At 56.4% G+C, this 25020-nt stretch overlaps 1 protein-coding gene across 1 annotated transcript in view; it reads left to right on the forward strand.

The window, feature by feature from the left end:
* Window positions 1-25020, forward strand: part of NTN1 (netrin 1) — a 185954-nt gene that overhangs the window by 149700 nt on the left and 11234 nt on the right. Inside the window, exon 6 of the mRNA XM_075994174.1 lies at window positions 16104-16178. Coding sequence (XP_075850289.1) covers window positions 16104-16178 — 75 coding nt within the window. The remainder of the gene's footprint in view (window positions 1-16103; window positions 16179-25020) is intronic.

Raw genomic sequence — 25020 nt, forward strand, 5'->3', positions numbered from 1 at the left:
CCGGACCACCTTTAAGAACCCTTTCAATTCCAAGAGGGTGGGTTCTGTGTCCTGTGGGTTCTGTGGCCTGTGTCTATTCTGTGAGATGGCAGCAAATGACAGAACGCATCAGGGGTGGCAAGAAGGTGTCGGCATTCCCATTAAGCAGCCAGGAGTAACCTCCTTGAGCCTTGGGCTCCCCTAGGGCGCTGTGGGCGGTTGGTGACATCTGCCCCGAGGTCAGGTGGGGACCCGCTGGCCGTGTGCTGCCTGTCCTCTTGCTCTCAGTCAGTGCTGCCTCCGGCAACCGAGGAGTTGCTCATCATCAAGCCTTTCAAAGTAGGAATCCTGACTTTCACGCTTTTTCTTTCTCTTCATCCCTGGGTGGGCTCTCATTATCACGGAGGGCCAGAACTCACCTGCCATTTGGATGGGGAACTTGAGAAACAGGTGCAAGCAGAGGAGTTTACTCTCTGCGTCCGGCGGCTTCGTGACTGCCGCGTCCCTTCCCTGGCAGGCTGTGAGCGCAGCTTCCTCTCCTACAGGCGTGGCTGGCGGGAGGAGGGGTGAGGATGGTGGGCGCAGGGGCACTACTTGGGGGAGGGCGTGGCGACGGGGTGGGCGGGGTGGGTGCAGCTACACAGACATTCATTCTCCTGAGTGCAGGGAAGGATGGTGCCTTGAGAAGGGCAGTCCCTGCATTGGGATGGGGGAGGTTAAGGGTCAGTGCTCAGTGGTTATCAGGTTGCCCATGGATTTGGGGACAGAGAAGCCTCTGGGTGGCCCTGGCCAGAGTGAAGGGCAGCTGATTTTAGGGAACGTGCCCCATCAACCAGTGACCTCAGACACTGAACTCTTCAGGCCTCTGTTCTCTCATGTGTGTAATGACAGCGGCAGTCCTAATGCTACCTATTCTGCCTCCTTATAGGTTGTTCAGTTCAGATGGAGTGGTGGGTGGAACGTGCTTTGGTGCACACCATCCGGGCATAGCTCATCACCGCCCCAGATGCTCCTGTAGCAATGTGCTGAGCGTGGATGGGGCACAGCTGCCCTCTGAGGCTGAGGCAGCATCTGCAGGCAGGGACCAGGGTGACCCCAAGGTCTGGGACAAATAGCAGGGCAGGGTTGGGGGCAGTCTTCCTGGTCAAATCAGTCCCCTCAGCATAGTTGACACTGGCTGGGGAGAACTGGGGTGGGCAGCTGAGGGTCAAGAGAAAATTCTGGATTTTTCCAGAAAATTCAGGAGCTAGTTCCGTAGCTGAGGTCTCCTGCCTCCAGTCAGGAGGGCTTTTTGCAGTCCCAAAGGCTCTGGGCAAGAGGCTTTAATCTAATTACATGCTTTATTTGAGCCAATTTGTTTTCCAATCCATCTTGTTCAGCAAGAAGAAAGAGCCTGCTGCGGACTCATTTGCACCCTCTTGTTCCAAGTGGAGAAGAGGGGCCGTGCCCCCCCTCACGTGGTCAGTGCAGCCCCCGACCTCTCCCAGCCCGGCCACCCCACCCTGAGCTGGCTGCAGACTGCCCTGCCCTGCAGGAGGGGCCGGGCCAGCTCAGCTGCTTTCATCCACTCAGGGAGAAACACCCGACATGCTCGTGCCCCTCCTGGAAGCCCAGCCCGGCGCCTCCCCACGTCTTTCCCTTTGGGGGTCCCTGTGCACCAGGCAGGACTGGCACAGGCCGGGCTTCCAGGCCGGACAGCCTGGGCGGGGGATGCTCACCCTCCGGGGTTACCTAGCTCAGAACTTTCCTGGCTTCTCCTGCGAGAGCTGCCCTCAGAATCTGGGGCCCCGTATGCTTCAATCTGCAAATATATTTTTATAATAAGGCAGTGGATTTAGGATCTGTGTTATTAAAGTCCAAACAAAACACCAGAGCCCTTCAAACCTCCCTGGAGAGGGAAGATTTATCGGCTCCTGCTGTCTTCCCCGGGCAAGGAGCTGTGCTCTCCAAGCTTTGCTTTTTGTGTTTCACGGCGTTTTCCAAAATTGCCTTTTTCCGCCCTTCAGAATCACTGCTTGGAGCTTTTCCTTTCCTGCTGTTGACACAGACTCGCCCCTTTGTGCGGTTCCTTCCAGGCCTGGGGACGTCCACCCTCGGGCTCGGGGAGAGGAATTGCTGGGGCCGAGGGTCACTTTGCCCACCACACGGTGGTGGCCGCTGGGCCCGCTTTGATTTGGCTAATCCAACAAATGTTTACTGGGAGCCGGTTGTGTCCTGGGCCCCGGGCATAGAGCAGAGGAGTCCTTCACTTCAGGGAGGAAGAGGGACAATAAACAAACCAAGCTGAAAAATGTGCAGCTGCAAAGCGTGACAAGTGCCCTGAAGGAACCACATCCTCTAAAGATAGCCCGGCTCTTCGGAACAGCCAGAGGTCGGTCATCATTCGGTGAATCAAGGACACACTTGAGTGAGGAATATCTTCGGGCTAAAAAAAATTGGATGTGCCAGTAAGACGGTGAAATCGGTTTTCTCTTGTGGCCCCTAAATTAGAGTAAAAATAATGACAGCTGACATTTTTAGTGCTCATCACGTGCCGGGCTTCTTCTCGCTAGAAATTTAAAGGATTGCAGACTCTGCCCCCCTGTTTTAATAAAGGAGGAACACCTGAGGTTCAGAGAAGTGCAGCAACATGCCCGAGGACACACAGCTTTGCAAGCCACAGAGCCAGCATCCTGAGTTCCTTCGTAGCCAACCCGCCACCCCCTGTCGTGCTGGATCCTTCCTGCACAACAGCGTCCCGCAGCCCTGACGTTCTGTTCTGAGCTACACCCTTCCCACTGGTGCAGCCGTCCGGGGTCCAGGTAGAAGTGATCTGTCCAGCTGACTCCACGCCCCAGGGATAGCAGACTGAGACCTGCGGAAAAGCCTTCGGATACGGAGGTGGAGGGTGCTGTTCTTTAGGTATCAGCTGTGCGTCCTGACCAAGGTGTCACGGCCACCTGGTTTCTGGGGCCACTCGAGCCCTCTCCAGTGCAACTCGTGCCTGCTGGGTTGTCTAAGAGCTTGAGCAGGTTGGAAAGATGCCTGAGCCCTTTGCCCAGGCTTTCTCACGGTGTCATGAGAATACCTGCAGAGGTCACTGACTAACGGCTGCTGTTTGGGGAGCCTGTGTTGTGGATTTGTTTGTCCTGGCAGCCTTGCTGTCTCACGGGTGCGACTGCAGTCATAGCGCACTGCCATGTTCATGGTCCCCCAGGGGTGTCTGGGGGTTTATCGAGCAGTCAGTGGTGACCCACACTGCGCTAGGCACTGGGACACTAAGGTCTGATTCTCCAGGGAGGAGGCAGACAGAAAATTCCAGACTAGGAAGTGAGTGCTAAGAACACAGAGGGTGCCCAGCTGTGCCCGGGGCTGAGACGAAGTCTGCGCGGGGCAGAGGCACGGGGGTGGATTCCAAGCAAGTGTGCCAAGGGGAAAGGCAGTACAGGCCAAGGCGTGGTGGCTAAACCTGTGAATGGCCCATTGTATGGTCTCTCCCAGTGCGCAGAGACTCAGATCCTGTTCTTCCCAGATATCCTGCAGGTGACTGGATTCAACCGCATGCCCTGCAGTGGAGGAGGAGATGCCCCACGACTGCGGGCCTCCGCCAAACACAGGGTCCTAGCCGGCCTGATAAACTCTCCGCCGTCCCCAGCCCTGCCGGGCTCTGGCCCATGGCGCAGCCTAGAACGGGACCTGGCTCCTGTTGGGAGACAGGGCGGCATGGCCCAGACCGCAGGGGACCCACTTGTTTCACTGTGTCTGTCAGGGCCTGAGCACCGCATCTCACGGCGTCTGAGCCCTCCACTTTGCCCCATGAGGCCTCGCCCAGCCCATGTGGCCCCACCTTTCCCGTGGGCCCCACCATCACTCACCCTGCACTCTCAGCTGGCGGCCTCTGAGGGCCACCTTGAGCCCGTCATGCCCAGTTGGCAGCACCTTCTGATCCTCAGGATGCAGCTGTGACTGTGACGTCCCCTTACCTGTCTCACTGCCCCATAGTCATGTCCTCCTAAATCCCCATGAACAGGTAGCACAGTTATTACCATCAGCACCACTACCCCATTTAACTGATGGGGAAACTAAGGCTTGGGATGGTTGGGGGTAAGGACAACAGGTCATAGGTTGGCTGATGTGACCTTTCCCTGGAGCTGTCTCAGTAGATTTCCACTGACATCCTCAGGGCCAGAAGCAGGTGCATGGCCAGGGTGAGCTGCAGGCGAGTCTTTGAGGAAGTGCATTCTAAATTGGAAACATTTGGGTTTGCCGTTTAGGAGCGTCAACCTAACAGCAAGAAGCAGAGGCAAGATGAATACGTGTAGAGAGTTTATTTGGGCCAAGCTGGAGGACTGCAACTGAGGAGCTCAGATCCAGGTTGCCCCGAGTGTACCTTCCAGTTAGCAGCAGTGACAAGTGGGTTTTTAAAGGCAAAAAGTGGGGACAGGGAGTGAGCTGACACGAAGCTGTTTATCAGGAATTGTCATTGGCTTACAGAAGTGACATTGGTCAGTGAGTGGCCACACATTGTTAAGCTGCAGGCTGTGGGTTATAGTGTCCAGTGTGGCATTGTCAGGTTAGTTGATGGCTACGTGTGGCAATAGCAAGCAGTTTCAAAAGACGAATGCACAGGTCAAAGGGAGGAGGTGGGCGTGATGGCTGTGTCATTTTAATGTCTCTCTGGGCTTAATAATTAAAAGGACTTGCATCCCTCAGATGAAAGTTCTGTTCTTAGGAAGAAAGGAGAAGAGACACTGGGGAAGCCCTGGCAGATCTGTCAGACCCAGGCCTGATGGTGCTGCAGGCTGTCGCAGCGGGTGGCCCTCTAGGGAGAGGTTGGAGAAAGGAGGGCCCTGGCCCTGTGCCTGGCGCAGCTGTCTGTGCCCTCCAGGATCCTGCCTCTGCCCCTGTTGGTGCAGCAGAGGGAAGCTTCTGGAAAGGTGGCCACAGCTGGGGAATCGGCAGCAAGGAAGGGCAGGCCTTCCCTGTGGAGCACTCGGTGAGAGTGGGAGCACCAGGCCTGCCTCTAACCAGCTGAGCCCCCGGACCCAGCTTCATGCAGGAAGAGGACCCAGTGCTTGAGTTCATGTAAAGAAAGAGCTCGTATCCAGAAAGAGCCAGGCACAGTGACTCCTGCCTGTAATCATAGCACTCTGGGAGGCCGAGGCAGGAGGATCACTTGAGCTCAGGAGTTTGAGACCAGCCTGAGCAAGAGCGAGACCCTGTCTCTACTAAAAATAGAAAAGTTAGCCATGTGTGGTAGTGTGTACCTGTAGTCCCAGCTACTCAGGAGGCTGAGACAGGAGGGCTGCTTGAGCCCAGGAGTTTGAGGTTGCAGCGAGCTATGATGACACACCACTGCACTCCAGCCTGGGTGATAGAGCGAGACCCTGTCTCAAAAAAAAACCAAAAAAACAAACCCTCGTATCCATACAGCTTCACTGGAATGTCTATTTGCAGTCCGTTTGTAACCACAGTACAGAGTGAAGATCACGTTCTGGTAACTTGAGGCGTGAGGTGGGGCCTGGGCAGCCCAGGGGACCCATCCCTGAGAGGGAGAAAACGGAAGCCAGCCTCTACACCAGGCAGTCCTCAAACTACGGCCCGAGGGCCACATGCGGCCCGCCAAGGACATTTATCCGGTCCTCCGGGTGTTTTCGCCACCGCTGCCTGTCCTGCTTAGCAGCTGACTTGTCCCGGGCCCTCTCTGCTACCCTCATTCACCCCACTCAAGGCACCCCAGCTTTCATTCAGTCCTGGGACTATGCCAGGCTAGGTCCTGCCTCAGGGCCTTTGCACAGGCTGTTCTTCCTGCTTGGAACCCTCTCCCCTCGTCGTCTTGCACCTGCCTCTTCCTCCACATGGTTTAGGTCTCACCCATAGGTCCCGTCCTCAGGGAGATGGTCCCCTACCCCAGCTAGAGCAGTGTCCTCACCCCCAACCACGTTGCCGTGCACACGGTTAGCGTTCAGAATATATCTGTTGGCTGACGACCCACTTTTCCTTTGTCCCTTGGTATTAACGTTGGTGGCATTGGGAAAGGACGAAACTTGTCTCTTACACACACACACACACACACACACACACACACACACACCTCTGCCATCTCTTAGGGAGGATGTAGCACTTCCTCAAGGCAGAAGCCCCTGCATCAGGAATACAGATGTCACCTTGCTGAATAGAGATGTCATCTGGTCATAGGATTCCTACCCCCATTAGTAAGTGGCCCCTATCCTCACTGAGAAGAGACTCACCAAGACTAACTTTAGTGTCCTCTTTAACACAAGAAGTTTATCCTCGTTGTAGTAAAAGTCAGATAAAGCGCCCAGCAAGGGTACAGAACCCAGCCATCGGCCCACCACCCAACATTTCCGTGCACATTATGTTCTAGAATAAAATCCGAACTCCTTCCGAGGTTGACAACCCACAGGGACCCCCTGCGAGCCGCACAGCCTCATCTCTGGCTGCCCCCCGCCCCCAGCTCTAATCTCACCTCCTCTTGGTTCCTCGAACCTGCCTGTCACTGTCCTGCTCCAGGGCCCTTGGACCTGGGGGCTGGGACGCTCTTCCCGGCACTGTACAGGGCTGACTCTTTGTCATCCTAAACCTCACCTCCTCAGACTGGCCTTCAGATCTAAGTGGGTCTCCACCTGTCCCCTCCCCCCCATTCTCTACCTGTGTGCCCTGCTCGTTGTCTTCATTTTCTGAGTGTCACCCTTTCATGGCTGTGATGACATGTGTGTCATCAGCCTGCTCTGTCCTGCTCTGATGCATTCGACTGCTCCGTTAGCCTCAGGGTACACCCAGCGCCTGCCAGAGCCGTCGTGCGGGAGGTGCTTAGGGAAACTGAACGAATGAATGGTGATGAATCCACAGAAGTGGGGTTGCTGCATCGGAGGGTGCACGTTCAGGGTTTGGACGTTCGGTGCTAGCTGCTCTCGGGAAAGCTCATGTGTTAATTTCTGTCCCCACCACGTTGTATACATGTGCGTATGTTTGCCTTTGTCCAGGGGATGCCACCTGTCTGGGAGAGTGGGGGCCCATAGCCAGATCTTTAGCCCCCACGTGTCTCCCTAAGTCTGTGCTGGTCTCACCTATCCAATTCATCACCCCCAAGCCCTGCCTGCCTCGACAGCAAAATGCCCACTGAACTTTGGACCCTGAGGCAGAAAGGCCAAGGACTTCCAAAATGAGGCAGCCTCTGGCAATGGACCGGCAGAGGAGCTTGGCAACCTTTGGGGGCAAGTGACTAGAAGAGAGCCCCACATGTCTGCAACATACATAGCAAAGGATTGGTGTCTTAAATATATAAAGAACTCTACTGAATCAATAAGAAAAGGCAAGCAACCTGACATGCAAAGGGAAGGAACAGGCAATTCACAAAAGAGGAAATAAAAAGGGGATGAGGAGATGTACACACGTTCAATCTCAAATTATCTAAGAAACAGAACATAAACCAACAGGAATAGGGCACTTCCGCCTCGCTCTCCCAGACAGGTGGCATCCCCTGGACAAAGCGCTTGTTGGTGAGGGTGGTAAGAAGCGGGTGGGGGAGACACTGAGTCACCTGCAGCCCAGGACCAGAGGGGAGAGCTAGTTTAGCTGCCTGGGGAGTGCCTCCCCCATCCTCCCATGCCTCCCCTCTGATGGCCAGTGTGAGACCACGGCAGGCACCTGCAGCACCTTGGAAACTGAACACATCCTAATTGGACTCTCTGGCCTTGGGGGGTCGGGAGGGATGGAGGTTCCATGCAGCTTTGTGGCTGCAGGTCAAGCAGAGCCAAACACACTTTCTGGGCAGACGGGCCTCACTTGCGTTTTGTCCCCTGCTGGTGGGCAGAAGGGCCCAGCCAAAATGGACAGAGCCAGCTGGGTGCCCTCCTAGCCCCAGCCCCTCTTAGCTCCGAGCCCATTCACCCCAGGCCCAGGGGAACTGGGGGCCCGTCCCCTAACCAGGCCACTGGAGTCTGAAACTCCCCAACCCTCCAGTTTCTCTGCCCTGGGAGGACAGAGCGCATTGCTCATTACACCCACCGCGCCCGACGCCCCGAAGCAGTGAGGCAGAGGTGTGGAGCGAGCAGGCCAGGGCTGCGGAGAGCGAGACCTCTGCCAGCTCCCCGCCCTGCTCCAAGGGGAGGTGCCAGCTGCGGTGCCCCTGGCTCCAACCGTGGCCGCCGGGCTCTGCCTGCCATATGCTCGGAGATGAGCCTCGCGCCGGCGAGCAGGCCTGCCCAGCGGGGTCTTGGCACCTGGGGCACACGAGGCAGACCAGAGGGGCCGGCTACCCAAGGTGGAGGAAGAGGCGGGAGGGGCTCGGCCGCTGGGATTGGGCCTCCAGAGCCACCTCTTGGCTCTTGGCCGTGGGTGGGTCAGGGGAGCAGGTGGGAGGAATAAAGGGGAGGGGAGGCCGCTCCCAGGAGGAGCCAGGATGCCAGCCAGCCAGGATGGGCCTGCTGCGAGCTGGGCAGATGGCGGCCTCCGGGTCTCAGCGGCTCTCCCTGGGACAGAGCACGCCCGGGTGGGAGGCCAGGCAGGGCCATGTCCAGCCCTGGCAGCTCCTGTCTCTTGTTGGGGAGGAGGGTGGGAGAGAGGGGCGACCCTGGTGCCAGGTCCCGCCCGCAGATCTGCCAGTATATACCTGTGCCCTCAGTCTGAGCCCCAAAGGGTCCCCCGAGAGCAGGGCAGCAGGGCAACCTGCCTACTCCGTACTTGTTACTCCTGCACGGAGTGATTTCACCCCGGCCCGGGTGGGCAGGGTCCCAGCCGCTGGATGGAGGTAGGATGGGAACCTGCAGGCCGTGAAATGTTGGGTCACTTGGTAAATGAGGCCGGTCACTTTGGTCCATAGGGTCTGTGTGTGTATATGGCTGGCCTTTATGTTAAGCTTGAACCGTATGAAATTCCCTTTTTAAGTCGCAAAGTGGTCGACTTTCAGCACTTTCATGTGGTTCTTCTTAATACCTTTTCATCTTTCTGTTTCTGGACAGATCAAATAGCATGAAATTAATGTGTCCTTTAAATGTTTACTTGGCCCTACCTCTGACTCCATCTCCAGCCAGACGTTTCTTAAGACTATTTATCTATTCAGTTTCCATAGCCTTTCTTACGTTCAACTTGGTCAGATTTTCCTAAAAACAATGTATTTCATTCAGATTTCCAAGATTTTAGCTTAAAGTTGTATAATTATAATTATACAATGTTCTTTAGATCATGGTTGATACCCTTTTCTCATTACTTCCTAGCGTTCTGTTTTCTTTCTTTTGTTCGTAACTAGGCATGACAGTGTGTTGTCTTTTTTTTTTTTTTTTTGAGACAAAGGTCTCTCTCTGTTCCCTGCGCTAGAGTGCCGTGGCATCATCATAGCTCACTGCAGCCTCAAACTCCTGTTGAGGCTCAAGACATCCTCCTGTTTCAGCCTCCTGAGTAGCTGGGACTACAGACGTGGGCTGCCACACCTGGCTAATTTTTCCATTTTTTTGTAGAGATGGGGTCTCACTCTTGCTCAGGCTGGTCTCGACCTCCTGAATTCCTGAGCTCAAGTGATCCTCCTGCCTCGGCCTCCCAGAGGGCTAGGATTACAAGCGTGAGCCACTGCGCCCCGGCCCTGTTTCTTTGTTTGTATTTGGGCTTTTCAGAGAGTCAGTTCGTGGCTGTATTTATGATTTTTAAGTTTTTTGTATTCTACTTTATTAATTTCTCCTTCTGTTGTTAATTCTTTCCTCCTGCTTTCTTTGGGTTTTGTTTTACTCATATTCTGACTCCGAGAGGAGAAAGCTCTTCATTTATTTTCATTCTTTATTCTTTAATAACAAATAATATCTATTACATTGTGGTTAGGAAATGTGGCCTGTACAATTTCAGCTTCTTGGAATTAATTTAGCATTCCTTTACTCACTTCTGTCTATTTCTTTTTGTATTTCTGTAAGTTTTTGCTTAATATATTTCAATGAGATGTTATTCCACACCAAAAAAATACATTTTTTAAATTACTAGAAGATCTTCTTTGTCCATTGTAAACACGTTTGCCTTGAATTCTTTTTTTTTCTGATATTAGCATGTCTACATCTTGGTTCATTTTTTGTTTTCATTTGCTGATACACATTTGCCACTGCCAAAGTTGTAACTTTTAAAATCACTTTATTTGGTTATGTCCCTCTTAAACACTAATTTAGTATTTTTAAATCAATTTTTTCAAGAGGAGTTAGATCCATTACCTTCATTGTTTTTTCTTTAGATAATTGCTCTTCTGTAAGCTTCATTTATCATAATTGCTTCTTATATTTTCCAGTTTTTCTATTTTATCTTTTGGCATATTAACTATAATTTATTTCCTGTCTTCTCTGGAGTTTTGTGGTTATCTTTGGGTTTTTCATAAGCATTATTTGGTCTAATAACTCTTGTTTGTCAGAGTCGAGCATGAAATAGCATTTTTTACATTCTATTAAAGACAACGTTTTATTCCTCACCTCATTTTACTTCCAAATTTTAAAAAAATATCTAAAGTTTCAATCTAAATTTAAATATTATATATGTATATATAGAGAGAGAGCAAGAGATAAAGACTAATGTTCCCTTTCAAGCATTTTAAAATTATTTTGACATGTTCTGTTTTGGAACAAAATTTGAAATCTCTATGTTTAGTGGTTTCAGTGCTCATTACCAGTGTGTTTATACCATGATTTTCCCTATTTAAACTCTTATTTTTGATTCATATCATAATGTTGGTTGGAAACATTCTCAGGTAAAGTGCTTATTTCAAAAAGGATACATGATTTGAATATTTTCTGAGCCCCTTCACACTTGAGAATGTCCTTTGTTTATTGTGGCCTACATGCATATAAGACAGTCTAGCTAGGTATAAAATTCTTGTGTCATAAATTTTCCCCTTAAGACCTTATAAACATTGCTCCATGATCATCTGACCAGGTGGTGGTTGTTGTTTATTCTGTATATATTTTTTCTTTATCCTGGTATTTCATGTTTTGCAAAGATGTGATTGGGGGTTGGTTTCTTTTCCTTGATTTTTTTTTTTATTTTTTTATTTATTTTTTTTTTTTGAGACAGAGTCTCACTTTGTTGCCCGGGCTAGAGTGAGTGCCGTGGCGTCAGCCTAGCTCACAGCAACCTCAATCTCCTGGGCTCGAGTGATCCTTCTGCCTCAGCCTCCCGGGTAGCTGGGACTACAGGCATGCGCCACCATGCCCGGCTAATTTTTTATATATATATCAGTTGGCCAATTAATTTCTTTCTATTTATAGTAGAGACGGGGTCTCGCTCAGGCTGGTTTTGAACTCCTGACCTTGAGCAATCCGCCCGCCTCGGCCTCCCAAGAGCTAGGATTACAGGCGTGAGCCACAGCGCCCGGCCGTTTTCCTTGATTTTTGAAAAACTTCAGTGAGCCTTTTCCTTCCGCATATGTAGGTTTGTCTTAAGGTCAGGAATAATATTTTTGATTCTTGTTTCTATTCCATTTGGCTATTGCTATAGTTCTCCCCTAATCCTGTCACCTCCCCACTTTCTGTCTTATATCCTTATCTTTTCTTTTTTATATTTTCCATGTCTTTATCTATTTCCTCTAAATTTTGTGAGAGTTTCTCTAATTTATTCTCCTTGTTTCTGAATCAGTCTCGTACAGTATCCTTTCTCTTTGCTGCTTCCAGACTAGATTTTAATTGCACTGTTGGGTTTTTAGATTTTTGTGTCAGTCTTTGTTTTTCCAACTCCTCTCTTCTTGTCATCATATGGCTTTTTCAGCTCAGCTTTGTCTCCCCTGGTGTCTTTCTTCTATCTCACAGAGGCTATGTTGTTTTAGAGTTATTTTTAGTCTACCACGCCCATCCGGGCATATGTTGTCTATAGCTGTTTTTGAGCTACAAAACCAAAGGCAACAGAGTGGAATAGTTGTAACTGAGACCATGTGGCCCTCAAAGCCTAAAATGTTGACTGTTTGGCCATTTGCAGATTGCTGTCCTAGCATAATAGTTGGATTCTCACCTCAGATTTAAGGAGAGTGGGAGGGAAATACACACAGCTCGTCTCCCATTCCTGGTTTCTAGCAGCCGTTACCTGGATTCCTCCTGCCCTGGGCAGGTGGCACCTTTCTCTAATCGCCACTGCCTGATTTTCTGATTCAGTACATCCATGATTTAGATTGAAATACAAGTTCCTTCCAGGCCCTACCTTAAACTTCTCCTCCCTGGAGGAGGGCTTGTCGCAGTGCCTGCCCACTTCCCACCCTTTTGTTTTGTGGTCCTTGTTTCTCTGTCATCCTCCTCTTTTTCTGGATCTTTCTGTTCATCAGACAAAGAACTGTGTCCCGAGGTAAAACCTGAACAGGTTTTGTTTCTTCCACCACCATCTGCCTTTAATTAATAGAGATTGCTCCCAGATCCCCGCGTGGGTCATCATGAGTTTTGTTTTTGGCATGAGTGTGAATTTTCAGTTTCTCATTGTCTTCATAGCTATTTTGGAACAAAACAAGGAGAGGCAGGCTACATGAGCGGCTGCCAGGCAGTTGCCATTTTGAAGAAGGAGTCAAGGCCGCATTTCAGAGCGGTGGTTAGCCCGTCTTGAAGCAGTGTCTGAAGCTGTGTGTGTGTTTGATAAAGGAAGAACGTACGGGAACATTTCCCTTATCTAGGGGCCACTTGTCCAGTGACCTCAGCTATCTGGAATACAACCTAAACAAGGAGTCCACATGCAGCCAAGTAGCTGTCACAGTGTCCGTGGTCTCAAGCTTATTCACTGTACCCAAAGGAGAACATTTCAGCCTCTCCTTCCAAGCCTATGTACCTGTATTTTACATACAGTGCTCACAAGCTTGGTCTTTCTGTTTCCCTAGCTCACAACTAAATTAGAATCAGCAAATCTGAAGGGACCAGGGACACTGTGCAACAAGCTCAGGGACCTGACAAGAATTTCCAGCAGACAGAAAGGAAAGTCATGGAACATACACACACAGCAAACACAACTGCTGCAGTTGCTCAGAGGCTATCATCATTTTCCGTAGGGCAAGGCCCTTGAGGGTTCTCTATGTGAGCACACTCCCTGGGCCTTTCCTCTGCCAAGCTGGGTGGTCTGGGCAAGTCGTGGGTGCAGAGACCGTCCCCATCTCATCTCCCAACTGGTTCAGACAGTGGCTCTGCCCTTGACCAAGGCACATTAGAGTCACCTGGGGACCGTTAACAATCCAGGCCACTCTCTCAACTAAGGAAATCAGAGGCTCCTGTTGGGGGTGGGACAGGCGGCCGTGTGTTGTAAAACTTCCAGGTGTTTCCACTGTATAGTCAAGGCCAGGAGCAAGGTCCCTGCAGCCAGTGCCTCATTAGGCATGAGACCGTGGGCAACTGAGGCACCAATGCCTCTCACTCACCTTCTCATCTGTAGAATGGAGCTCGAAAGCCACTGGAACAGTGCCAGACACTCCTTAGTACCAAGGGAGTAGCTGCCGTTTCCTCGGTGCAGACTTAGTATTCATGGTGATGACAGATTGGTCAAGCAGGGTCTGGGAGCTCCTCCTAGTTAGGCGGGGATGGATGCCGCACATTCTAGGGTGATTTCTGTCCCAGGCAGCCATGTGGCTCTGGATGGAAGAGCTGAAGGGGTCGCTAGGCTGGGACAGTGATGCTGAAGGTATAGGGTCAGTTATTCCAGGACTCTTCTGCCCCACCCCACCCCGGCCACTCTGGAACCTTTTTGGGCTCTCATTTTTAAGCTGGGCACAACAATCCCCACCCCCACCCCCAAAGCCTCCAATGAGGCTCAGAAGAACTGATGCCCTCCAAGGCACCCTCTGCTGACCCTAGGCTCTCTGCTTAGGGCTGAGACGGAGGGGGGCGTCTCAGCCCATGGAGGGGGGCAGGCTGAAAGTGATTTCCTCCTGATCTGAAATGGAGGCTCTGATGTGGGCCAGCGGCTTTCGTAGAAAAATAAGAGGTCAACAAGAGCGGATTTGAGGCTGTCCCTGCAATAACGTCACTCAGCGGCCGCTTGCGTTCCTATTTGCTTCCCTAAGTGCAGGGTTGGGGGAGGGCATTCCAGCCAGCTCTCCCGGGACCTCCAGGACTTACGCACAGCCGGGCTTCGGCCATAGCAGTGGCTTAGCTGTGGGCGTCATCTGGGTCTGAGCTGGCAGAGACATGGCCCAGAGCCGGTGTTCCCAGCGGGGAAATGTGGCGGTGGTGACGATGGTGTCGTGACTTGTGTGTCTAGGCTGCTGTCACCTCTCATTTCGACCTCTCGAGCTTGGCCACAGTAGAGCAAGCGCCACTTTCTCTGATGACCCAGTCTCCGCACCCCAAGAGGTCGCTACTGCAATAATCAACCAGCTGTCCAGCTGGCAGGAGAGACCAGCACTGTGGCCTTCAGTGCCACAGAGCGGGGCCATCCATGTGGTTCTAAGGGCTCAGATCACAGGGGAGCAGGACGGGGCTGTTTTTCTCCCATGTCCTGGTACCAGCTCCTAACTGGAGGCCCTAAGAGGCTGGCACAAGGGGGGCAGTTGGCGGCTGCCGGGCCTGGGCTCTGAGGGCAATAGGATGGGGCTGTGTCGACTTTGATTGAGGTGTCCATCAGTGCATCCCGGGACCTCGGAGGAGGCAGCCACCTCCATAGGGCCAGAGGCTGGCTCTGCGGAGGTCCCTGTGAATATTTCCTGCGGATTTAAGCCCCGGGCTGGGGTGCAGGGCTGGGGTGCAGGTGGCACCGAGGGGCCTGCCTTCCTGCCTGGGTTTGCCCTGTGCTCCCACACAAATCACTTCTTGCCCCACCTTGGCCTTCCTTGCCTTTCCTCTCTGCAGGGTGGGAGGGCAGCTGCCACATGCTCCTGGGGCAGTCACCTGTGTGTGCACATGTGTGTTGAACTTCACCTTCCTAGTCCTCTCCCCACCCCGCACTGGGATGCACACCCAGCCCATTCCGCTACTGCTCCCAGAGCAGGCCGGGCCCCCTGCAGCCCCCAGGCCGGCCTGGCTGGTCTTCCCCCCAGCAGTCTGGGAGTTGCTAGAATACTGAGCATCTCTCAGCCCTGATTCTGAGCTCACCACCCTGCTCACACTGAGAGGGACTCTGTCAGTGTTCACAGAGACAGAGCATGGCCTAACCACATTTCAGGGATCTTGGCATCTCAGATCCAGGTTTGAGGCTGAGCCTCGGCAGTTGCTACCTGTATTACATCGGGCAGGCAGCTTATCCTCCTCGGGCCTCAGTTTTCTTGTCTGCAGAATGGGAATAACACCCGCACATCAGAGAATGGTTGTGAGAGTTGAATGAGCTCCAGCCCTGTTGAGTAGTGGGGGCGGGGCAGCCTGGGGGAGACTTGCATTTGCTGGGCCTCTGTGGCGGGCTGGGCCGGCACACCAAGGCATCACACACGGACCCAAGGAAGGAATTGCATCACCTGTCCAGAGAACAGAACTCAGGGAGACACCATGGTTAGGCCGAGGTGGGAGGTTTTGCATTTAAGAGGTTGACTCAGGCTATGCCCAGGAGAACAGGCCCGATGGCTGCAGGCCCTGGTGCCCCATACATCCTGCCTGGCTCTTCCTCAGGCCCTGGCTACCCTCAAAGTGTTACCCAGTGGACGCAGGCCCACAGCCTTGCCTCTCAGCAGTAGGGCCCATTAGAACTGAACTCTTCTTCGTGGGACATTTTATTTGCACACTCCAGTAGAGTGGACACCAAAGGGGTTTTCTAATGCTTCATGGGCTGCTAATTTCCTCTGTGACCTCTTTTGTTGGGGCCTGACCCCAGCCAGAGGCTCCGCGCCATGAAAGCCAGCGCCTGACACAGACCCGGGGCGCGGGGTGACAATGAGGCCTCTATCGGCTTTAATCAGGCTCCAGTTGCATCTTAAGAACAGGGAGAAGCCTTGGGTGGCACAATACGGGAGCCCCCCGAGTCTCTCCTGGGGGCCAAGGCGGCTGCAGGCGGCGGCTAAAGGATTCGTCAGGCTGGAGGGGATGGGGTGGGTCAGGCGGGGCCCTTTGTCCGGGGGCCTCTTTAGAAGGCCAGGCCCTGGACAGCCGCCCGCCCAGCCTGGCCCATGGGATCACAGGCCACTGGGTGTTTAGGGAGGCGGCCCCGCTCTGCCCGCGGCTATTCACGGCCGGCCTAATTAGTTCTTGTCTGTGCTCCCCCCGCCCCTACAGACTGCGACTCCTACTGCAAGGCCTCCAAAGGGAAGCTGAAGATTAACATGAAGAAGTACTGCAAGAAGGACTATGGTGAGTGAGGGTCCCCTTGTGCGGGGAGGCGGGGACAGAGCCACATGACCAGTGAGGGGCTGGGGTTGGGGTGCAGGTGGCCCCGGGAGGGTGTTGGTCACGGAGTCCCTGTGACCTGACCTGTGGGAACTCAGTTGGATGGATTCCACACCTGGGAATTTCTCATGTCTTCCACTTCCGTCCTCAGAGATGGGCGGGAGGGGCCCCTGTGGCCTGGGTTCTCCCCCGTCCTGCAGATGGCACCCAGCCCAGGGGCCGACCCGAGGCTGGGATGCCCAGGCTGGCCTCTGCCTTCGCTCTGAGGAGCTGTGTGGCCGCAGACTGGTCACTTTACCTCTCTGGACCTCTGTGTCCGCATCTGCGCCGTGGGCATTCAGCCCGAGTGTGTTGCTCAACGTAAAGCCCTCCAGGCATCAGAAAGGGGGTAGGAGCTCCCTGGCGGGTTTCAGGTGTCCCACCGGGCTGCGAGTAGGGCTGGGGGACCTGTGTTTTAAAGGGCTCACTGGTAATTCTGACGCACCTGAAGTTCAAATGCAGAGAAAGGGGATTGTCGAGCTGAGACCTGTGGGGCAGCCCCAGGAGCCACCTGCAGACACTGCCTGTTACCTGTGTCCTCAGAGGGACCCCTTCCTGGGATAGGGTGTGTTGTGTCCCCCATTCTCACTGTGCCCTGGGGACAGCAGGCTCTTGTCCGGCTCTCCTTTTCTGCCTCGCTGGGACCCTCCTCGTGCCAGGCCACCCTGGCGGGTAAGGAGCCGGCTGTGTGCTTTCTGGTCCCTGAGAGCGTCTGTGCTGGTCGGAGGCTTGGGCTGGCCGGACACCACGTGATGCAGGGTCGAGGCCTGGCCGCGGTTGCTGTGGGTGGGAGGGAATCGGGGAGCCTGCCCCGGAGGGGCCTCGGGCGGGCAGCGGGCAGTGTGTGCAGAGACTGGGGGGGGGGGGTTGGCTTCACAACCGGAGATACACACAGAAGTCCCCAGAGGATCGTCCAGCCACCCACTGGCAGAGCAGGGAAGGCCCCTGAGTGCAGACCTGGCTGTCCATGTGGGTGGCCGAGGCCCCCACTGTAGGCCAGGAAGGAGCCCCGGGCCCCTGAATGCCGGTCTGGTTCCTTCCAGCAGGGGCCTCTTCCCAGCCCCCATGGTCCACATCTGCCCACCTTCCCCCTGCCTTCCCCCTCCTCCCCACTCTTGTCCATCCCCTCTCCAGCCGGCCCGGGAGGTGCCTCCTGTCCTCGGCCCCGGCAGCCCCTGGGAAGGCCTCTCTGTCCTGCCCGGCTTCCCGGGGCTGTCCTGACCACGCTCCTCTCTCGGGGGACCTAGGCTGAGTCCTGTTGCTTATCTGAGCCTCAGTTTCCTTGTCTGGAAAATGGAGAGGATGCCGCCTGCTGAGCGTGTGTGGGAAGCACCCAGCACAGAGCCAGGTGCCCCACGGGCTCCTGGGAAAGCGCGACCTGGCTGGGAGAAAAGGCAGGACAGAAGAAACGGCAGTGGGAGGAGTTGGGGAGAGGGAGGCCCCGCTGCCCAGAGCCCGCGACATCCCTTCCCTGGCCGAGAGGGCGTCCGGCAGGCTCGTGGGGGTCCGCGCTGGGCCAGCTGCTTGAACCAGACTTGCGTTTTTTTCTTTAATAAGGACAATGGTCAGGACCTTTTAGCATAATGCAGTGAATGATGAGGCCCAAAGGAACCCAAAGGAATGTTGAGAACTTTTTGAACGTCCTTGTTTTACCGCGTGTGCGTGTGCGCGGGTGTTCGCGCACACACTCCCCACTGAAGCCAGAGCAGGACCCAGCCATCCCAGTCCCCACAGGCCGCCTGGCCCCGCAGGGTGGGGCAGGAGCGACCGCAGGTTTCACGTGTCAGTTTGGAAGTTGCCAGGCTGTGGCATCAGCGTTCAAGGCCCCTGGGTGGGGGCTGGGGGTTGGGGTGCACAGGAAATTCCTAAAAGCCCCTTTAAAGCACACCAGGAACTCGCATGGGAAAATAAACCTGAATTTTGAAAACAAACCTGAGGTTGCTTTAAGGATAAAGGAAGTGCTATCTCCAAGCCAGGGTGACACCCGTAAGCAGCGTCCCCAGGTTGCTTTGAAAGAAGCTCATGTGGCAGCGTCCTCCCAGCCCTGGGTCATCAGCGTCTGCCTGGGACTTCGAGGTGCGGCCCCCTCCCTTGTCCGGCCCTCCTGGGGGTACGAGGACTTGGCCTGAGGGCCCGAGGGTTTGCAGGTTTTCCGGGCTTTGGATCTGGGGCCCCGAGCACCGAGCACCGCGTTCCTAGCCATGCAGCAGGCGCAGAGGAGTCGGGGGCACAGAGGGAAGGCCCTGCGCCTCTCCTCCGCCCCCTTCCCTGCACAAGGCCATGGGTCACTGCAGGGAGGCAGGAGGGAAGAGGAAGAGGAGAGCCTGCTGGGGGAGGGACGGTTGTGTCTGCTTGTTTGGTTTTAGACCCTTTACGGGGCTGCCCTGGGAGAGGGGACAGCCGACAGTGATTCTGCAGAGCGCCGACCTGCAGCCTTGGTTTTCTGTTCTGCAAGTGAACAAAGGAAAACTGGACCTGTGGAAGGTGCCAGCACGGACCCCGTTTTCCCCCTGATTCTATGTGACTCAGCCGGCTTTCTCCTCTGACTTCGTTCCCTCCAGTGACTTCTGCCCTCCGTACCCCTGTATTCCAGGGGCACCTCGGCCCCTCCGAGCTCTTCGGGCCGTCACCCCCAGCAGGCAGACCCCCCCTACCTGCCCAACCTGACACCTCCTTTTATGGTCTCGGAGGAGCCCCCGCCCTGTGCCATTATGTGGGCCCCTCTCTTGGGGTGGGGTGGGGGGCTGGGGCGCAGCTTGTGGGTGGCATTCAGCCACCTGTCCCCGCCTCCGCCTTCCCTTAGCTGCACACCTGACTACCTTGCGGGTTATCAGAGTGAAGCAGGTGTCAGGGACGGTGGGCTGCAGTCCCCTTGGGTCACAGATGGGGACACGGGCTCACTGAGTGAGGTGGCTTCCTCAGCCTCCTGCTCCATCCCCAGCGGCCTCCCCTGGGCTTTTTCTTCCCCTTCCAGGGGTTGGGACGCTGTGGCCTTGTGATTTCAAGTTTCTTCTTTCTTAAGCACCAAAGGAAGCAAGAAAAGCTTCATCTTTCTCTGCTGTGCCCCTTTCGATAAAAGGATTTGTTCTGCAAAAATTGGATTCAGTCAAAAGGCCACACTTAAGGACCTAGAAGGCCACAGGTGGCCTTAAGTCCGCAGGTTCCCTGCCCCTGCCCCAGGCTGGCATGCCCCCTTTCCAGACTTGATGGCGGCTGCCCGTCTCCTGCCCCAGACCCACTGCCCGGCACGACACCCGCTGGCCACGTTTCTGCTGGGGGCAAAACGTGAGGAACCGCAGTGGCAAAGCGTGGGGTGACCCTCAGGGAGCTGATGGGGCTGGAGCTGGGGTGCCACCGGCTTTCATGTCCTCCTAATATGCCCCAGGCCTGTGGCCTCATAGCCAGGACTGCCACTGTCACCTCCTATTCCCCAACAATGGGGTTTCTGGTTCCAGGACTCCTTGTTACTCTTGGGGTCGCTTAATGTCAGGGAGTCATCTCCACCCCAGCTCGGCCTGCGTGTCCCGGCAGGAGGCAGGACAGGAGAAGTGTCCGGAAGGGGATCACGCAGGCTTCTGGGAGGGCTCGAGAGGGCCCCGGGGCCGCAGGGAGTGTGGTGGGGCCGGGAAGCAGCCAGCCGCAGCGCGGGGCCAGACCGCTGGGTTGGGCTCCTCTGGGCCTTGTGGAGAATCTTCTGGGTGTCCTTTGTGGGGACCCTGGCCTGGGGAAGAAGTGGGTATGTGTGGGGGCAGCCCTAGGAGGAGGTGACCAGCAGGGGGACAGGAGGAGCTGGCCTGCGGATGAGCTGGGGAGGCCAGGGCTGGCCGCTGGGAAGGGCTCCGCTGCATAATCCCTCCCGGCTCTGACTGACACCCCGGCAGGGGGCCAATTAGGAAACACATTTCCTTCATCCAGGGCACTTGGATGTTCCAGAAGCTGCTAATTAGAACCTTGGGTTTGCCGCCCCTGCTGGGCCAGGAGCAGGCCCTGCTGCCGCAGCGCCAGACCCGTCCTCCTCAGCAGGCTCGGAGCCGCCTGACCTGGTGCTGTTGGAGACCCAGTGTGGCCTCCACTGTCCCTCCGCTGTGGCCGGGGGACAGCGGCTGGGGGGAGGGGCCCTGTGGGAAGTGACCAGGGCTGCCGGCTTGGGGGCGCTGGCCTTGCCCTGTGTTCTCGCGCGTGTTCGCCGTGACCAGGAGGGGCGGCCTGTTCCATTCCCGTTGGAGATGCAGATTCCTAATTTGCTGTGACTTTGGCCAGGGAGCCCCAGCAGTCTGGGCCTCAGTTTCCTCATCCGTCTAATGGGGATGTCATCCAGGGGACCCAGTGTCCTTATAAGTGAGATGCTGGTCACAGCCCCACCATGCCCAGCGCCATGTCTAGGGCAGGGGCCAGTGGTGATCATCTGGTGGTCATCTGTCACCTGGCCACCTCTCCTGGGGCCACCTCAGGCCTCTGATGCCCTCTAGGGGACTCCAGCTCCTCTTGCAAATGCGCGAAAAAGAGCCCACGGGAAGGCCAGGCGGGGAAGGTAGTTCACGGAAGACAGGTTTGATTATTTTCAAGCGTATTAGCGATGCCTGCCAACTTCGCAGGACAGTGTAGCTTGGAGGGGCCCTTCCGCTGTTCCGGTGCTCTGAGCGGGTGTGCTCCTGGTGTGAGTGTGCATGTTTACCACGAAATTTGCTTCCTGCTGGGCCAGCCCAGATCCCGCAGGGCACATCCCTGCTGGAGTTCCCCCGGGCTGGGCACACGACCTGGGGCCCAGGCTCAGGAACCTCTGCCAGTCCTTGCTCCCTCCTGCCTCCCGCCTTCCTGCTCCTTCCTGCTCCTTCCTCTCCTCTCGTCCCTGTGCTGCTCTGCTGCCCGGTCGTCACTCACCTCCTCGTGTTCGCACAGTGTCCCCACGTCACGTAGCTGCTGCTCGCACGCCGTCACAGCAGGCCACACCCCTAGAAGTCCTGGTCCCTCACACACCCATTCCCACTCCCAGCCACTCCCTCCACGTGCATTCATTGAGCACCTGCTGTGTGCCCTCTCCTGCCCTGGGTGCTGAGCTTACAGACAGGGAGAGGCACGGCCTTGGGCGTCCGGGAGCTGCAGCCTAGGACGGGAGACGGGCACACGGATGAGGGCTGTGGGAGGAGGGTGCAGGGCTGGGTTGCAGCCCAGGGTGGGCACATGCAGGGCACGGCCTGTCCTCTGAGGGTGGGGGAGGGAGGCTTCCTGAGGAGGGAGCCGCGTAGCTCATGGTCGCTGGGCGGAGCAGGGGTCCCAGGCCTAGGGACTAACAGGCTGGTGGAGTTGGAGAGGAGTGAGTGTGGGTGCTAGGTTCTGGGGGAGCCCTGGGAGGCTGGAGGGAGGCTGACAGGTGCCGGCTCACCTGCCACGTCCTCCGGCAGAAACACTCCGACCTTACCCGGAGCGACTCCGGCTCCCGGGGACTCACCGGGCCCCTGCCCGGCCCGAGCTGCCGCCTCAGGTGGCCTGGGTGCCGCCATCTGCCTCTTCCTTCTCCCTGGGCTCCAGAAAGGGGGAAGACAGACAGCTCACATTCTGAAAGGTGAGATCATCTCACTTTTGCCAGTTCTTGGAAAAATTATCCGTTCCCAGAAATGTTTATTAGTCACCCCTTTTGTTGAAAGACATTTTGGCATCACCAAATGGAAAAATCAAAATGCTTTTTCACAAGATGACTTGTCTCCAGTGTTCCTCCTGAGGTCCCGCAAGGACCGTTTCCGAGGACACAGCTCGGGGGGCAGCTCTGTTGGCCTCTGCGGGAGGAGCGGGGTCTGCTGGGCTGCGTGTGTGCGCAGGCGCGTGTGCTTGCCTGCTCGCTTGGGGGCCCTGTGGCTTCGGTGGGCCTGGGGCCCCAAGCCGCATTCTGACGCAGGTCAGCATCCCGTGTGCCCTGGGACCTCCTGAGGTGACAGAAACCCAAGGGGAGGGGGCCTGCCGCGCTAGCAACCGTTCCACCCCCTGCCAGGCCCTGCCCTGGGCACGTGGCAGCTTCAGACTTCGTTCTTATCCTTATTTAATCCCCACAGACACCCCGAGAAGGAGGGATTCCTGTCAGTGCGACGCGGAGACTTAGCAAGATAAAATAACGTGCCCAGGATCGGGCACCCCATGGCCTGAGATCTTCCTTCTGCCCCGCGCCAGGGAGTGAGTGGAGCTTTCGCGCAGCGTGGAATAGTCCCGTAGAAATCCCGAGAACAGGTGCCCCGGAGGAGAGGCCACAAAGACATGCTCACGTGCAGAGAAGCGGGGAGGCCGCCGTGGTGTTGGGGATGGCCGGGCAGAGGCGCGGGGCGCAGGGGCAGGGCTGTGGGCGGCGGAGATGGGACTGGCACCGGCGTTTCGGGGGTGGGCGTGGCTGCGTGGTGGAGGAAGGTCCTGAGCGGGTCCCTGATGGGCGGTGGGGAGACCAGGCTGGAGTGGAGGTGGGCGTGGAGGGGAGGCCGTGGTGGGAAGCGGAGGCTCACGTGGAGCTGCCGTGGATCGGGCGCGGTGGGGAGGCGCTAGGGGCATGGCGCGTGCGCCCCGCCCTGGCTCAGCGCTCGTCCAGTCGCTCAGGCTGGGGGTCAGATGAGCCGGAGTGGTGGGGAGGGGCTCACAACTCCTGTCTCCACCTGGCCCCAGGGACAGGCGCCTCTCTGCAAATAATGGCTTCTCCCCGTTGTTAGCACCCCGATTCCTTTTCTAGACCTTGGGGTCAGTCGCTGTCCCTGATCAGGCTCAGTCCCTTCCAGAGTGGGGAGTAGGGCAGGTTATCAGCCCATCGCGGGGATGGTTGCTGTGTTTGCAGTAAGGAGCTCATAGGGGCCGCCAGGCATTCAGAGTCCCGTGTGCAGAGGGTCAAGGATGCTCGGCCCATGCAGGACAGGGCCAGCCGGGCCAGCCCAGTGGGGGCTCGCTGGAGGTGGGAGCTTGATGGGAAAGTGGATTGTGGGCAGCACTGCTGACTGAGGGGTTCAGGGCCATCCCCTCTGTGGAGTGAGGGTAAATCTGCGGTCCTAGTGGGCCTCTGGCCAGAAAGCTCCACACAGAACTTTCCGTGAGCCCTGGAGGGACCTGGAGGTGTCAGGGAAGCCTTTGGCTCTGACCTTTGGGCTTAGGCTCTGACCTTTGGCTCTGACCTTTGGTCACAGATGTTAGGGACACACCTTGGGGGCTGTCCCCCAAAGGCAGGGTCCCAGCTGAAGCTGGGAGGCAGCTGATGGGACAGCTGGGAGAGGCCACCTCCCCTGAGCCACGTCCTGGGTCCAGAGACCGGAACACAGACCAGCAGCAGCACGTGGCATGGCGTTTCAGAGGCCCGCTGACCCTTCCCTGGGGTCACTGGCCCCCTGGGGATCCTCTGATTTCCCTCACCAGATGTGACCTCCCCCCCTGGAGTGCCAGTCCCATGTGGAGGCCAGATGTGGAGCTGGCTCCGCGTGAGTCAGCCTGAGGTCGCAGAATGTGGGTGACCACCAGGTTGGGCAGGGAGGGCCAGTCGGCCCCAGTGACAGCTCGACGGAAAAGCCCCGGAGCCCACAGGAAACCCAGTGCTGAGAGCCGGGTGGGGGCAGGGCGCTGTGCTGATGGGGCCTCCTGGCATGGGCAGCCCTGGGGGTACAGGGCTGTGACTCCCCATTCCCGCAGTGGCTGTGGAGAGGGGAGAGGTGGGCCCCGGGCAGCCCCCGCCATCATCTGCAACCTCCGCTCTCTCTTGCTGTTTCCCTTTCTGAATATCCTGTTTTTAGGAAGGAGGAGTGGGCAGAGACAGCTCTAGGCGCCACAAAGGCCATCTGATGAGCAGTGTTCCCTGCCACTTTACAGATGGGGTCCCCGGGGTTCAGAGTGGGGATGGGGTGGGCCGGGATCTGTCCAAGGTGGCCGGGGAGCTGGTGCAGCAGCAGGGCAGGGGCCACCAGCCAGGCAACTTGTTTCCCCCCCGGCCTGCCTGGGACCTGCATCTTAGTGATCACGAAGAGCTTCTCCCACTGCCAGGGCCCAGGGTGGTGTTTCTTCCCGCCTTCCCCTGGGATTGGCGCTTTGGGCACCGAGGACCTCGGCTCCCCAGGCGCTGTTCCCAGGGCTCCCTCCCCTAGACCCGCCAGCTCCGCTCTGCCTGTGCTGGGCTCTGGGCTCTGAGGTTCCCCGGGGCACCCACCCTCCCCAGCAGCCAGCCTGGGCTTCAGGACGCATGGCATAAGTTCACGAAGCGCCTTTGCGAGCCCTCGCACCTGAATCAACTCATCCAGGTGAACGTGGCCCTGCTAAAGGTCACCGCCCGAGATCTGAGCCCCCGAGCAGGGCTCAGCTACACAGCTCTGCTCCGGATCCTGTTTCAGTCCCTGCTTCAGGGCCGCGGGCGCTGTGTTTAGGTCTCTCGGGGCAGCTGTGGAGGAGCTTTGGCTCATAGGGGCCGCCAGGCATTCAGAGTCCCGTGTGCAGAGGGTCATGGATGCTCAGCCCGTGCAGGACAGGGCCAGCCGGGCCAGCACAGCGGGGGCTTGCTGGAGGTGGGAGCTTGATGGGGAAGTGGATTGTGGGCAGCCCTGCTGACTGAGGGGTTCAGGGCCATCCCCTCTGTGAAGTGAGGGTAAATGTGCGGTCCTAGTGGGCCTCTGGCCAGAAAGCTCCACACACAGCTTTCCGTGAGCCCTGGAGGGACCTGGAGGTGATGGGGGCCCAGACCAAGGCCGTGTCAGGGAAGACCAGCCCTTTCCCTCTTTTCCCACCTTTCCCACCTTTCTCTCCTCCAGGGGACGGACCGTTG

The sequence above is a fragment of the Microcebus murinus genome, chromosome 18 (genome assembly GCF_040939455.1).
Source record: "Microcebus murinus isolate Inina chromosome 18, M.murinus_Inina_mat1.0, whole genome shotgun sequence".
In the NCBI taxonomy this organism is placed as follows: domain Eukaryota; kingdom Metazoa; phylum Chordata; class Mammalia; order Primates; family Cheirogaleidae; genus Microcebus; species Microcebus murinus.